The 14165-nt window shown below is 44.8% G+C and overlaps 3 protein-coding genes across 3 annotated transcripts; all 3 read left to right on the forward strand.

Moving 5' to 3' along the window:
• The first annotated feature begins 121 nt into the window (after window positions 1–121).
• Window positions 122–2423, forward strand: LOC108095756 (neprilysin-1). Its single transcript, XM_017196949.2, has one exon. The coding sequence runs from the start codon at window positions 283–285 to the stop codon at window positions 2344–2346; it is 2064 nt and encodes a 687-aa protein (XP_017052438.1). The 5' UTR covers window positions 122–282; the 3' UTR covers window positions 2347–2423.
• Window positions 2424–2520: 97 nt separating this feature from the next.
• Window positions 2521–5156, forward strand: LOC108095755 (neprilysin-4). Its single transcript, XM_017196948.2, has one exon. The coding sequence runs from the start codon at window positions 2918–2920 to the stop codon at window positions 5048–5050; it is 2133 nt and encodes a 710-aa protein (XP_017052437.1). The 5' UTR covers window positions 2521–2917; the 3' UTR covers window positions 5051–5156.
• A 721-nt stretch (window positions 5157–5877) lies between these two features.
• On the forward strand, window positions 5878–8487 carry LOC108095754 (endothelin-converting enzyme homolog). The gene has a single exon (XM_017196947.1). The coding sequence runs from the start codon at window positions 6221–6223 to the stop codon at window positions 8450–8452; it is 2232 nt and encodes a 743-aa protein (XP_017052436.1). The 5' UTR covers window positions 5878–6220; the 3' UTR covers window positions 8453–8487.
• The last annotated feature ends 5678 nt before the right edge of the window (window positions 8488–14165 follow it).

The raw sequence follows: 14165 nt of genomic DNA on the forward strand, positions 1-14165 counted from the left end.
CAAGTGCGAATAAAGCCCACAAAAAACGAGATTACACGATGCCAAGTAAAGAGAACCGGGATGAAAATGAGCACTCGAATTAGAATTTTAGGTCAGTCGCGCAATTGAGAGGCTGAGCAAATTCACTGCATCGGTTAATGGAACTAATTAACCAATCAAGCGGTCCCGGTGACGATAAGCCTCTGTTTTCAAGTCAAAAATCGACGCATCTCTCGATTTGCCGCTCAGTTTTGTTTCGGCAATCATTCGGATCACACGGAAAAAGTCTACGGTTAACTAAAGATGACGGTTGATAGGCTGCGACTCCTGCTGGGAGTCATCCTTCTCTTCGTAAGCCTATCAGATGCTTCCCTATCGGATTCCATGGCCACCAACTACTCCATTGACATCCTGCGCCTGGCCAAAGCGGCTCACATCAAGGCTTATATGGCCGGGGAGGACCAGGAGAAACCTTGCTCCAATTTCTACAACTATGCCTGTGGAAACTGGCCTCGTTTGCATCCCGCTCGAGTGTCCAAGCAGCGGACCAACTACCTCGAGGAGCTCCAGGAATTATACATCCGAAAGAGCGCTGACATGCTCAAGAGTGCCACAAGGGGCGCTGAAAACAGCGCCGATCGGCAGTTGAAGAACTTTTTCGGATCATGCCGTTCGCAATCAAACAACACCAATTCTCTTTTGAATACTCTGCTAAATGTGGCGGATTTCCGAGGCGGTTGGCCAGAGATTCGAGTTCCATCCTGGTATCAGTACGAGTATGATTGGCTGCAGGTGGTGGCCAACCTAAAGCGAAAGCTGGGAGTGGACATCTTCATTGGACTGAAAGTGATTCTCGACTACAAGGAGGAGAGAATGCATCGCCTGAAGATCGGAGCTCCCGATTTTCCCATGAGCCGTCGTTACTATTTGCATGATCACTACGATGGCACTCGGGAACTCTACGAAGATTCAATCTACAAGAAGCTAAGGCTATACTTCCCCGGCCAATCGGAACACTGGCTGCGAGAGGTGGCCGATCAGGTGCTGAAAGTGGAACAGCACTTGGCCAAGGGATTGCCACACAATCCCGCTCTCACTTTGGAGCAAACCACTCGCCAAAGGACCGCCGCCGAAATGAAGACAGCCTATGGCAGCTATGTGGATGTAACTCGCTATCTTCAGTTCATTTTCAACGATAACCTCTACATGGATTTGTATGAGTCACCGGAGGATTACTTTTCCAACTTGGTGGACGTGATTAGGGAAACACCCAAACTGCATTTGGCCAATTATACAATGTGGAAGGCCCTGGAAGCTTTGGATGCCGCTCGAGTGCCGGCAACGCAGCAACAGGATATCTGGTGTGTCCAACTGGTCCAGAAGTTTTTCCCCCAGCAACTGGAGAGCCTGTTCCATCGCAACTACCGCAACATGCAGATGATCAACGAGATGCAGTCAACGTGGTCGGATATAAAGCGAGTTTTCAGGGAGGATCTGCAGGCCTCGGAGCGTTTACTTTGGCTGACTTTGGAGACCAGGCAGAAGGCCATCAGCAAACTGGAGGCCTTGAAGCTGCAGTTCCGAAACCATGACGACAATCTGTTGATTCGCCAGATGCACGGATTCGATCTGCATCCTGAACGATTTTACCCCAATTTGGTGGCCGTTCTGCAGTGGCACACTCAACGGGGACTGGCAAAATTAGTGGAGGAACCCGTGCCCGAAGAGGAAGTTTACAAGCTGCCGCACTACGAGATTCAGAAGAACCGCATCCAGGTGCCGATCACTTTCCTGCAGGCGAGATTCTTCTGGGACTCGGCCTATCCAAATGCCTTGAAGTACGCAACTTTGGGTGTGCTCCTCGCCCGCCAAATGCTGCATGGATTTGATGGCGTGGGCAGAAGGTATGATGCGTATGGCTATCAAAACAACTGGTGGGATCACACGTCGGAAAGTTCGTACTCACGAAGGAGTCAGTGCTTCCAGGAGCAGTACGCCATCTTCGTGGAATACAAGGGTAAGCCCGTTCAGGATAAGGATCTTCTGCGTCGAGTGGTGGCCGATAATGGAGCTTTGGATATAGCTTATCGCGCCTATCAACAGTGGCTGAAGAATGCCGCCGAAACTCCGGTTATTTATCAGCGGGAAAGTCTGCCTCTATTGGAACACGATCACAATCAGCTATTCTACTTGGGTTATGCACAGCTCTACTGCACCGACTATCCTGAATCTGTGGAGCGATTCGACGAGCTGCCCGAAAACCTGCGCGTTAATGCTGCTTTATCCAATTCGCAGCAGTTTGCCAATGCCTTCGGTTGTTCCAGGGAAGATAAGTTGAATGCCCGGTACAAGTGCGCCCTCTACTAAGAGGATATTTTGCCCTCCATTTATAAGATATAAATGTATTTCACCAGACTAAGAAATAAAAACCTGCACTTTATTCACTTTTATGTGAGTTTCCATCGATCACTTTTTTATTAACTTAATTAAAGTCTTTTTGAAGTCTCAACAATTTAGAAAACAGATTAACCTTTTATTTAAAAGGCCAATTAATGTCCATCAAAAAATTCAATTTCCCATGCACAAAAAAAAAGCTAACGATTAAATATTCTTTATCCAATTAAAGATGTGCTTTTGAGAGTTGAGTTTTATTGAGAAGTTTATAAATTCATTTTATTAACTCATTAACTAACTCATTGGCAGACAGACTTTTTTCAATACGAGTGCAGCAAAAAAAAGACAGTCCAATGAGTTTAAGTTACACAAGTAATTTTAGTATTTGAAAGACTCTAATAGAAAAAGAGTGTTGCTCTTTAATTTTTACAACGTTCCAATCAGTTTTAGGAGCGAATCTCTTACTCTGTCCGCTCTTTTCTCTCCTTACTGATAACCTCAACTGACCCCCAGTCATATCAATCTTGGATTCTCGGCTGCTGGAATGCGATTCGAGTGGGAAAGGCAGTCGATAGCTTCACCGAGCTCCGGCAACATGTCGGACCCGGGTTGGACGACACTTTTACTGTGGCTTCTCTGGTTACCCCAACTGCATGTAGTTTCTACAGAGGATGCACCACCTCCATTCCAGCGGATCTACCAAACGGAGCAGACAGTGCGTCGATCAAAATCCCAGGATATGGGCAACCATGTGGACAGCAACATTGATCCCTGTGTGGATTTCTACGCCTATGCCTGCGGCAATTGGAAATCAACTTATACGCCGCAGGAACAACTTAAGCATCAAACGGATCGAGAACTTCTTCTGCTTTTGGAGGAGGCTGTGAAGCGGGAGGATAGCGCTTTAGTTCGGCAGACCAAGGAGTTCTTCAAATCTTGTGTGGCGGCACAGGCACAACAAAGTCAGCAGCAACAGCAATTTCTCAGTGATTTCATCAGTCAGAATGGAGGATTTCCAGCGGTTCCTGGATCCCAGTGGGCTGTGCATCATCACGATTACGACTGGCTAAGAGTTCTGGGCATCCTGAGATTCCGCTATGGAATGGACATACTCATCGGACTTCGAGTGGGTTATAATTATGAAAGTGTGAGCGAGAACAGCTTGTATTTGAGCGAACCCAGCACTATAATCCCGAAAGAGCTTTGCACCCAGAATAGACTCGATATCAGGGACTCTATTTACGAGCCGCTAGAACATCAAATGGCTTCTGAACTTAAGACTTGGTTGGCCCTGGGAAATGAGGAATCTGCTCGCCTGGCAGCCGATATTCTAAGTTTTGAGCATGAGTTGTGTGGTGGAATGCGAGGTGAACCCTTCAATCCTTTCGATGCCGAAGAACAGCTTTACCTGGCTAACTACACCCGTAAAACGTTGCCTGAGCTAAAAAATTTATTTGAACTCGATCTGGAATCTTATGTGGCAGCCAGTTATGGCAAGGATATCTTTAAGCCAGTTTACATGGCAGCACCGGAATACTTTCGCCAGCTTAAACGCACTGTGACTGCTCAGAATATGAGTTTAGTGGCTAACTATATCATGTACAGAGCGGTTTCTGCTCTAAATTTTCCTTTAGAGGATCGTCCGCAGCTGAGGAAGGGAGAATGTCTTGAAAGGACCAAGGACCTGTTGCCCTCCGCTTTGGGAGAACTTTATGCCCGCCAGTTCGGAGCGGAGGATAACAGAAGGGATCTCGACAATCTATATGATACATTAAAGGGAGCTTTGCGGAAAAGTCTGGGTGCAGAATGGCTGGAGGAGGGCAGCCAGCGGGTGGGGCAGGAAAAACTAAGGAACATACGACTAGAGGTTGCCAGTTACGACCGTCCACTGATCCTCAAGTTGCAGCTGGAGCGTGGCAACTATTGGCAAAATCTCCGCCAGATTTTGGGAGCGGTTCAATCACAAAAAATGATCCGCCTTTTTGAAGAATTTATGCCCGCTCCCTCCGATCCCGTGGAGGCATTTGAGGCCAGGGTGCGACTGCGACCAGTTCAGCGTCGCTTGGATATGGGATTGGCCCTGATGCAGCCTCCTGCCTACGATCGCCACTATGGCCACGCCCTCCGCTATGCCACACTGGGCGTAAAGTTGGCGCAACAGCTGGTCTTGGCTTTCGACGATCCACACTGGTCGATTGGACTGCTCGAGCGGGACAATTGGGACGGTTTAACCGCCTGGCAGTATCACATTCGCAGTGAGTGCTTTGCCCGCCAAGTGGAGAACTATTTGAGGGCCAATTCAAGTGCCACCAGGCAGCTGATCACGGATAGTGCAGCTCTGAATGTCGCTTTTCGGGCCTACCTCACTTGGCTGGGATTCCAGGAGCCAAACAACGACTTCGCTAAGCTAACCAAGGAAACGCTGCCGGATCTTAACTACTCGAATACGGCTCTCTTCTTTGTTGCGTATGCCCAGCAGCATTGCAGTCTGGAGGAGATTCGACCCAAGGATGGAAATTGGACACCGGGGGGATTCCCCTACAGCGCACGACAAAATCACACCTGGAATCGTTTGGAGGTAAATGGTCCTTTGAGGAATTCAGCTGAGTTTGCAAAAGAGTTCCGGTGTCCCATTGGTTCTCCCATGAATCCTGCCACCAAGTGCACTACTTACTAATAATATTTGTATTAAAAACTAATCATTCAATTTTCTAGGAATGAAATATATTATACTTGTCTGATTGTAAAAAATAAAACGTATAATTGCTGAGTTAAGGGGGAAATACAATTAGAAATTTTTTTTTTCGAAAAATTTTTTTTTGGGGTAATGTACTCTAAATATGTCTGAGAATAAGCCTTTAAAAGCATAAAGCCGTCCGGTCCTTATTTTCAAAGTTATACACAATTTAGTGAGGGTGTGTCATATGGCGGACATGCACAAAAGTAAACTTTAAACGCTTCTCCTGAAAAGTCGTGTTTTCAAAGTCGCCGTGCAATGTACAGGTCAGAGATTTTATTTTAATCGAATGCGGTTTTTTGCATTATGTTTGAAATTAAATTCTCCACACCATGAATATAACAGTTTTTCATACTTGTTTGTTATAACATGTTTTTTTTACAAACAAAGTCGAAAAAAAACGTTATTTTTAAATTTTTTTTTAACTTCAAATTTTTTAATGGAAAAATAATTTTTTCAAATATGGAATAATTCATGGTGTGCGCTGTACCTTTAAGTTTAAAGCCCAGTTGCTGTTTTTTGTTTAAGTCGTGATCCTGGACCTGGAGACTGCACGGCGCAAAGTCCTTCCCTAAAAACACGACTCCACTTTATTGATCATAAATGGGCTTAATTACAATATTTTTCAAAAAACTTGACTGATTTTTATTGCTCAATAATTACCTAATAACATGCAAAAAGAATCGCTAAGATTCATTTAACACCCTACTTGCAATCCACTCCCAAAGATAGCCCTCATTTCAGGCCTTCTAATTGTATTTCCCCCCTTAAGTTATAGACTATATGTCGGAAATGATTCCCTTGCTAGGAGCGGTTGTAAACCTTTTCGGAATGAGGAATTACAACATTCGTCGGCTTGATAGTAAAATAAAACCTTGTCACCAAGCGGCTGGTGTTGTTTTGCTGGCAATGCCAAGTTCTCGGCTGGCGAGGCCGAGTTTGTTTACTTCTCTCGCAGATCGCAGATCTTCAGGGAGTGCGATAACCTCCAGAGACTGGGAGCGAACTTGACCCAGTTCTCCCAGGTTCAAGCCCAGCCAGGAGAACCTTCTCATCCGAGGCTTATCAATCAGCCTAACAGCTCGATTCAGTCGTCTTTTCAACGCCAAGATGAGAACAACCAGAAGCGCTTGGAAGAGTTTTCTGCTCGGATTGCTGATCCAGCTGGGAGTTCAGCTTAACGCCGTGCTTGGAGTCCGGCCAAATAACATGGGTCGCATGCAGATGATGGGTGGAAACTTTCCGGACTCTCGAGAGGAGCAAATGGCGCGCCAATCAATGGCAGCGGATATGCGAAAGTACATGAACCTCAGCGTGGATCCCTGTACGGATTTCTTCGAATACGCCTGCGGTCAGTGGGGTCAGCATCACAAGCGGCAACTTCGTCTGAGTGAGTTGTTTACCGCCCAACAGCTGATGGAGACCAAAATCTCGGAGCAATTGCAGCAGCTCCTCACGCAACCACTTCCAACGCAACATCATCCAAATAGCTTTAGCGGTCCAAGTATGGCGAATGTCCGGAAGGTGCGAGCTTTCTACGAATCTTGCGTCGCAGTGGAGGCAAATGCTGGCGAAAGACGTCGTTTTCTCATGAAGATCCTCAAGGATAACGGAGGATTGCGAAATGTACCCAACTCGAACTGGCAGCACAACCGTCACTGGGTGCAAACACTGGGTGAAATGAGGAGAAACTACGGACTGGACATTCTTCTGGGTTTGGAATTCGATTTGAACCTTCAACAAATGCAGGGGAAAAGCATATACTTCGGTGAACCCAAGCTCACCATTATTCCCAAGGAGCACTGCAATTCGTTGGCCACTCAAGATGCTCAAGTGAACAATGCGGTTCACGAGCAGATTCAGCAGCAGGTTGCGGACAATGTGCGCGATTGGTTTGGCATCGACACCGGCGAGGCGGCTCGTTTTGCCGGCGACATTATTCGCTTTGAGTTTGAGCTCTGCAAGCAAATGGGAGAGCAGGACATTATTAAGAACGAGGACGAGCCGCAGGCTCCGGTACAGGCTCCCCTTTATGGAGTTCGCTCGAGAACAGGTCAAGACCGATTGCATCGCCACAAGGATGGAAAGAGCCTAATCGAACTCACCAAAGAGTTTGGCAATCAGCTGGACTTTAAAATGCTGGTGGAAGTAATCCTGGAGGAAGAATTCCCAGCTGACGTCTACCTGCGCTCCCCGGAATACGTAAAGCATCTGGTGAGGACCGTGAGGGCCAACAATCGTATTACCATAGGCAGTTATATTATTTACGTTGCTGCAAATGAACTGAATCAACCGCCGGAGGAGGTTCCTTCGCAACGTGCTCGCCAATGTGTTTTGGTAACACAGCGACTATTCCCTCAAGTTCTGGGCGAGTTGTTCCAACGTCACGTGCAACGTGATAATGCCAAACACGATCTGAATGCAATTTTCAGCGATGTGATCAAGGCCCTCGAGGAGCAGTTTCATGTGGAATGGATGGACGAGAACGATCGCAGGGCGGCCAGAACAAGACTTTCGCAATATCGAGTCCTGCTGCCGGATTACCAGAGTTTGGATCTGTCCGGGTTGCAGTTCCAGAAGAACGAAGACTATTGGCATCGCTTGGAGGTGACCCTCAAATATCGCTCACGGCAGCAGTTTGAAGCTCTGAGGGGAAACGACTTTAACCAAGATGGAGATGGCATTCTGGATGCTTTTGAGGTGCGAGCTGCCTTGTCGCCCCGTCAGCAAACGGTCCTGGTTGGATGGGGCCTGCTGCAGCCTCCCTATTACAATTACTACTATCCCAGGGCACTGAAATACGCATTGGTGGGCCAGCGATTGGCCAGTGCTTTGGTTCAGGCCTTCGACGAAGAGGAATGGAACCATCACCCTCAGGCGACGTCTCTATGGAACGATTATACCATGTCTGGTTACCGAAATGTCAGCGAATGCCAGCGGGCTCAGTACAGTAGTTACTTGTACAACGAACCTGGCGAATTTCGCAATGCCACCAGACTAAGGGAGATTATAGCCGATAGCAGCGGTCTTAACTTGGCTTTTAACGCCTATTTGGCCTGGTTGGAGCAGCAGGACCACAAATTGCGTGTACTTTTGTCGAAAGAAACTCTGCCGGAGCTGAACTTTACCAACACACAGCTTTTTTTCATATACTTCGCACAGACGCGATGCTGGGCAAAGAATGACCAGCAAGAAATCCTGAAATCGATGCCTCTGATGCAGCACACACTGGAGAGATGGGATGTGAATGGACCGCTGAGCAATTCCCCGGAGTTTGGACGAGAATTCAATTGTGCTCTGGGCACTCCAATGAACAGTGGGGACAAGTGTTTGGTTTACTGATGATGACTAGTCGGAAATAAAATACTTGGAAAGTATGTTAAGAGTAGAGTTTTTGATTGGAGTGTTAGCAGTGGGGCTGTTTATAACGTAAATCACAACCAATAAATAAAGTACCTTTAATGAAAAAAAAAAACAAAATACAAAAACTGCCTACATTTTTTATCTGGAAGAACAAGTCTTAACAGGCTTAAGCTCGCGTGGTTGGCCTGAACTGCAATAAAAGATCTCTTTAAATAGCGAAACCCCTTGTTGTTCTTGCTGCCGCACAGTTTTTGTGTCAATCGAAGCTCTTGAAAACTGCTCGACGTGTCTCCAGCTTGGGCTGGGTCTTAAGCACTCGAGCACGCAGCGCTCAATTCAAACCGATTCCGTAAGAGATATGGGCACTCGTTAATACTCAATCATCGGATGTGGGCAGATTCCTCGACCTTGAACCGTCTGACAATCGATTGCAATCCATGGCCATATGAAAAGTGAGACGCACGCATTTCCGCTTAGTTTAACATGAAGCTTACCTGGAATGACAAAAAGTTGGGAAAAAATATTAAAACATTTTCAGGAAGATATACTCATATAATGTAAAAAAGCTTATAAGACCCATTTAAATTCTTAAGGCGACACTGTTTCCCATCTCAATTGAATGTTTTTATTGAGCTTATTAAGCTAATTTACCGATTCACCTTTAGTGATCTCAATTATAAATGTTATGCAATAATTGCACCGAGGAAACTCATTGAATGTGGAATATCATTTTTTTAGAAGGGGATACAAAGATAAAATAATAAAATTGCTCAAAGCGTTTTTAAAATTAAACTGCAAATTGAGCCTGCAGAACCATATTGCGACCCCATTTGCTACCTCGTTAGTTAAGTATGGCAGTCAAGCATCTCATTGACTTCAAATGGAGCGGAAGTGCACCATGGCCAGTGCATAATATTCTGTAAGCTCTTGGAGCGTATCATCAATTACAGCTATGCAAAAATGGCATACAATTTTTCTATGCGTCATGGGAGAAAAAGAGTCTATCGCTATAATTAATGGTGGAAGTTTTGTAATCGCTGAAAAGACGCCAGAGACAAAAAGAGAAAACCGAAAACCTAATAAAAAAGAGCCAGCAAAGTAATGTTCAATTCACATTCGTAGGAAAAAGATGCCATGGTCTTGGGTATATCATTACGGTCCACACAAAACAAATGGGGAAAAATGTTCGCACAGCGGCCATTAAATGACGCGGAATTCCACTCAAATGTCTGCCCTCTCTGCAGCCACCAAAAAGAAAAATAAACCCCACGTGGCCCCCAGGCACCTTAAAGCATCACGCTTCCCCCACAATTATTAAACTTTGGCGAGACAACCGCCATCAAATCGGCGTCGTCGGCTCCGTTTATTGCCGGCTAATCAGCAAAAAGAGGGAGAAATGCAAGAAACGGAAGCTGTGGAATAGCCAATAACAATAATTACCAGATAATCCATAAAAAATAACTATGGAAAAGGGGCTTTTCCATCGTAATCAAAGGGAATGTTAGTCAACAGCCACCGGTCAACAGTATTTACTGGATTTTGTGGGCTTAAAGAATGTTATTTATGAAGCACAGCCTAGAAACTCCTACACATTTAAGAGGATTATACAAAGGTGCGGTTCCCTTCAGATCCTTCCCGTTTTCTGTTTTTCAAAGCGACTTAATGAAGCTTTATCTACGGACACAATGCCAGAGATTGTACACAACTTATGCAACATAATTCCACAATATCATCGCGGGCAAAGACTCTAAAGGGCCATAAATTTGACAACGCAACCCAAACTTAAATGAAAATGTGAGAAAAATACCCAAAACTGCAGCGGACAAAAACGAAACCAGAAATAAACAGTCGCGCACGAGTCAATTTGATTAATCAACTTTACAAAGTCCCCAATAAATCAGGCGCTAGTATTTAAACAAGACAGACGCTAGGCAAATGACCCAGTTTCCTGCTCCCTATCTATCTATCTATCTATTTGACTGTCTGCCTGTGGGTTTTCGAGTGGCATTACCAATCTATGCCAAGTGACTCCAAGAAATAAAGCGGACGAAAAGACTCCGGACTACAGATTCCCCCGGGCACGTCTTTCTGCTTGTTTTTTCGATTCGATTCCATATTTCATTCACACATTTTTAACCCAAATTCGAAAATGACTCTACATTAGTTTCATAAAAACAAATAGCAGGGGACGAGTGGAAATACCCTAACTAAGTGGTTCTACACATGTCGAGCGGCATTCCAACAAATTGATCTTGAATGTGGCCAAGAAAACGGGCCGAACTCATATCAATGAATGGCCAGCAGGTGTGCCGGCGATGGGGAAATTCTTTTCAGATAAATGAAAACTCTTTGCAAGCAGTAAAAGTGATGATATCCAAAGCACTTGATGGCATGGACAGGTTTCGGTATCTGAACCACTTCTCACAGGCAGATAAAGGGAGTTGGCTATGGGATCTCATATATCAGACAAATCTGGGTACAAACACTTCTGTAATTTAAAACTGTTTACGTTATGCCTAAGACAACAGAAGGGGAGAAACGAGAGCGAAGCTTGGGGAACGCACATATCTCGACACATATTGCTTCAGAGTTATTATTATATCTCTGCGGCAACTTCGCATGTGGGCGACGCCTCTGGGTTGTCATATATGGCCTCCATTTATTCGCTGTGCATATGTACGGGTTATAAATACTTTACATGCGACTTTGGCAAGCCATAAGTAATGAAATTTATTTCTCAGTCAATTGAATTCTTGCTCACAGTAGGTACAAAGCTTGAGGTGCGCCCATATATAGACTTGTCCAAAACAATTTGTCATTATTCTAAGGCATTACGAATTTAAAGGCAAAGCCATGGGCTGCAACGACTAAATATGTCATAGAAATTGCTCATCCGTTTTGTATATGTTGCAAGAAAATCTATAGTTTCATTGAAAACAATAATCAACTATCCCAGAAAGTTATTTGGGTTTTATCGTGGTTGACAGTAATTGAAACTATAGAATCTCATTTTTCCAGACTAGAAATATCATATCTGATTTAGATTTTTTTTCTTCAGTGTGGCAATCTGATGAGTACGATAGCTCCATAAATACTGCATACGTGTTTAATTAACAGGAGACATCTGACTGCAATCTTTGGGGGTGTTCCAGGGGCTTAGAAACCAATAAATAAGGGCCAAATGGGTTGGCTTGCACAAAGTTTTCCGGCTCGGAGGGTGGCCAATATTCATATCGCAACGACCGCATGGAACAACCCTCTTCCGCCAGCTGGCAGATGGTGTTTCAACATGGCCTTTTGGATATTTGCCACCGAAAAACTACATCTTGAAGAGTGTGGGCCAGTGACTCAGTGGCGATCCATTGGGGAGCGGAATCAATTGCACACAGCACGCAAAAGAAAAGTATCTGCGGGTAAAGGTAGCGTGTCAAGGAAAAAGGGGCTGGAACAACACCAGCACCCACCGCCCCTTCAACACCGCCCACTTCCCCCCCCCGACAATCAGCTGAGAGGCGGAAAGAGAGCAGCGCCCTCTCTCTCTCTCTCTCGAAAAATCGATTTTCCAAAACAAATGCAAACTTGTGGCTGCCTTGGCAGAGATAATTGCTAAATAAAAACTCATTTACCTTTGCAAAACATTAATCTTTGTCGCTCCGCGTAGGAAAATCCATTGTAGAAGTACATAAAGTGACTGTATCCATTGTATATATATTATATACTATGCGTAGACCTTGTTTCAGCGATAAAGCGTAAACAATTGATAATTTCATATGCACAAAAACACAAAGCGTAGCACTTGGCGACCAGTGAATCAGTTAAACAAAACAGCCACATGAAACTCAATTCTCACATGAAAATTGTTTCGAAATGCACTTCTACGCACTGCTGGAAATGGGAAATACAGCCCGGAGAGATACGAGATTCCCCGATTTAAGTGGGTGTGGTGAGTTTCCCTTGGGGGGGCGGAGATTCCTTGCCCTTTCTTAGGACTTATCGATTCGCTAATTAATCGCGTGGAAAACAAAAGCAAAACAAATTCAAAACCAGCTTTATGCGATGTTCACGATTTAGGCACTCAAATAATTTAATGGACTGGGTTAACTATATGTATATACGCATATACGAGTATGTGTACACTTCCAAATTCAATTCCGCAGGGGGATACACACGATAAGGCGATTTTCGACCGAACCACGAGTCACTCAGCCAGCGAGCAAAGTGAGGCAAATTCAAAGGCAACGGCAACGGCGAGCGAACGTCGAACGTCGACCGTCGATGTGTGGCGCTGCTTTGTAACTCATTTGGGCGCTCGGCTCGCCAGCGCTCTCATCTCACTCCGCCCGTTATGCTGGCGCTGCTGCCTGCGCAGCATAAAGCGGTGGCGGTGGCAGTGGCAGCAGCAGAGACAGTTAGCCCATAGGCCTTCTGCACACCGTGGGCCACCAACTCTTCCAGTCGCATTAGGCTATCCAGCATTGGCCAAAAACGAAGCACGCAACCCTATTCATAAGTCAATCCAAAGCTTCTAAATTGAAAAAATTTAATTTATTCTGAATAATAATCTATAATAAAACATAACTACTTTGAATCCCCGGCCACATTAAATACAGTGAGGCTTTTTTCGCAAAGCCATATTTAAAAACAATTTCTAAAAAAAAAAAATATTGGTTTTTTGAATGAATTACAATTTTGGAGGCAAATCATTATGATATTCGATTACAACGCACGACTGAAAAAGAATATAATAATTTAATTGGTAAACCATATAAGGTACCGTTGAAAATGAATGATTCTAAAGTTGTATGGTAGTTTTGTTTGAAATTTTACTGGGACAATATTTAGCTGTAACTAATTGTTTACTGGCATAAAGACAAATTGCTAAAATCACTTAAAATCAGTGAGTACCCGCTGTTAGAGTATTCGGAACTAAAATTTCCGACGGGCATTCCGGAGAGCGATATTCAGCAAAAGTCGGAGAGTGCCTGCGGAGCTCAGTCAGAAAACTGGAGCAGTGTGTTCATGCTGATAGCCGTTGGCTACATGACACACAGCCCATGACTAAATAGATCCGCAGTATTAGCTGTTCCGTTGTGTGCGTGTTGATAAGCGGACGGAAAATCGAATCGTGCGCTTTCCGATCAATAACCCAAGAGTAAACAACCGAAGGAAAACAAAGCCAACTGTCGAACGGTCACGCATGCGCCCCGAAACACAGCGAATTACTACCAAACACGATTTGGCCCACTGGCAATCGGAGAACTGGTTTCTCTGGGGGAGTTGACATTTCCAAGACGCTCCGCATTCTATGCAGATTAGAGCCGCCGCCAAACGCAAGCGTTTTTTCAACCGCGAGCGCAGGAAACCCGTTCCGAGGTTAATGACACAAACAGATGTATTACTTATGCAGTTGCAGTATCATCCATTAGCTAACGATGAGCTAATGATCTCGTGGCGGTCAGTCTGCATGCAAGCAATATGCTCATACTAAATTATCTACGGACCGTCAGTTCCAAAACATCAAAGAATTCCAAAGAAGCTGACACAGCTGGACACATGCAATGCGCAGCGAAATGGATATACTTTTCTTGGCAGCCCAACTTTCAAACGCCACCGAAAGAAAGTGTGCACAATTGAATTAACAAGACGGGGAGAATGAAAAATTCCTAAAAAATTATAGTCGTTATCTCTAGAA

This window comes from Drosophila ficusphila, unplaced genomic scaffold (assembly GCF_018152265.1).
Source record: "Drosophila ficusphila isolate 14025-0441.05 unplaced genomic scaffold, ASM1815226v1 contig_791, whole genome shotgun sequence".
NCBI classification, from domain to species: Eukaryota; Metazoa; Arthropoda; class Insecta; order Diptera; family Drosophilidae; genus Drosophila; species Drosophila ficusphila.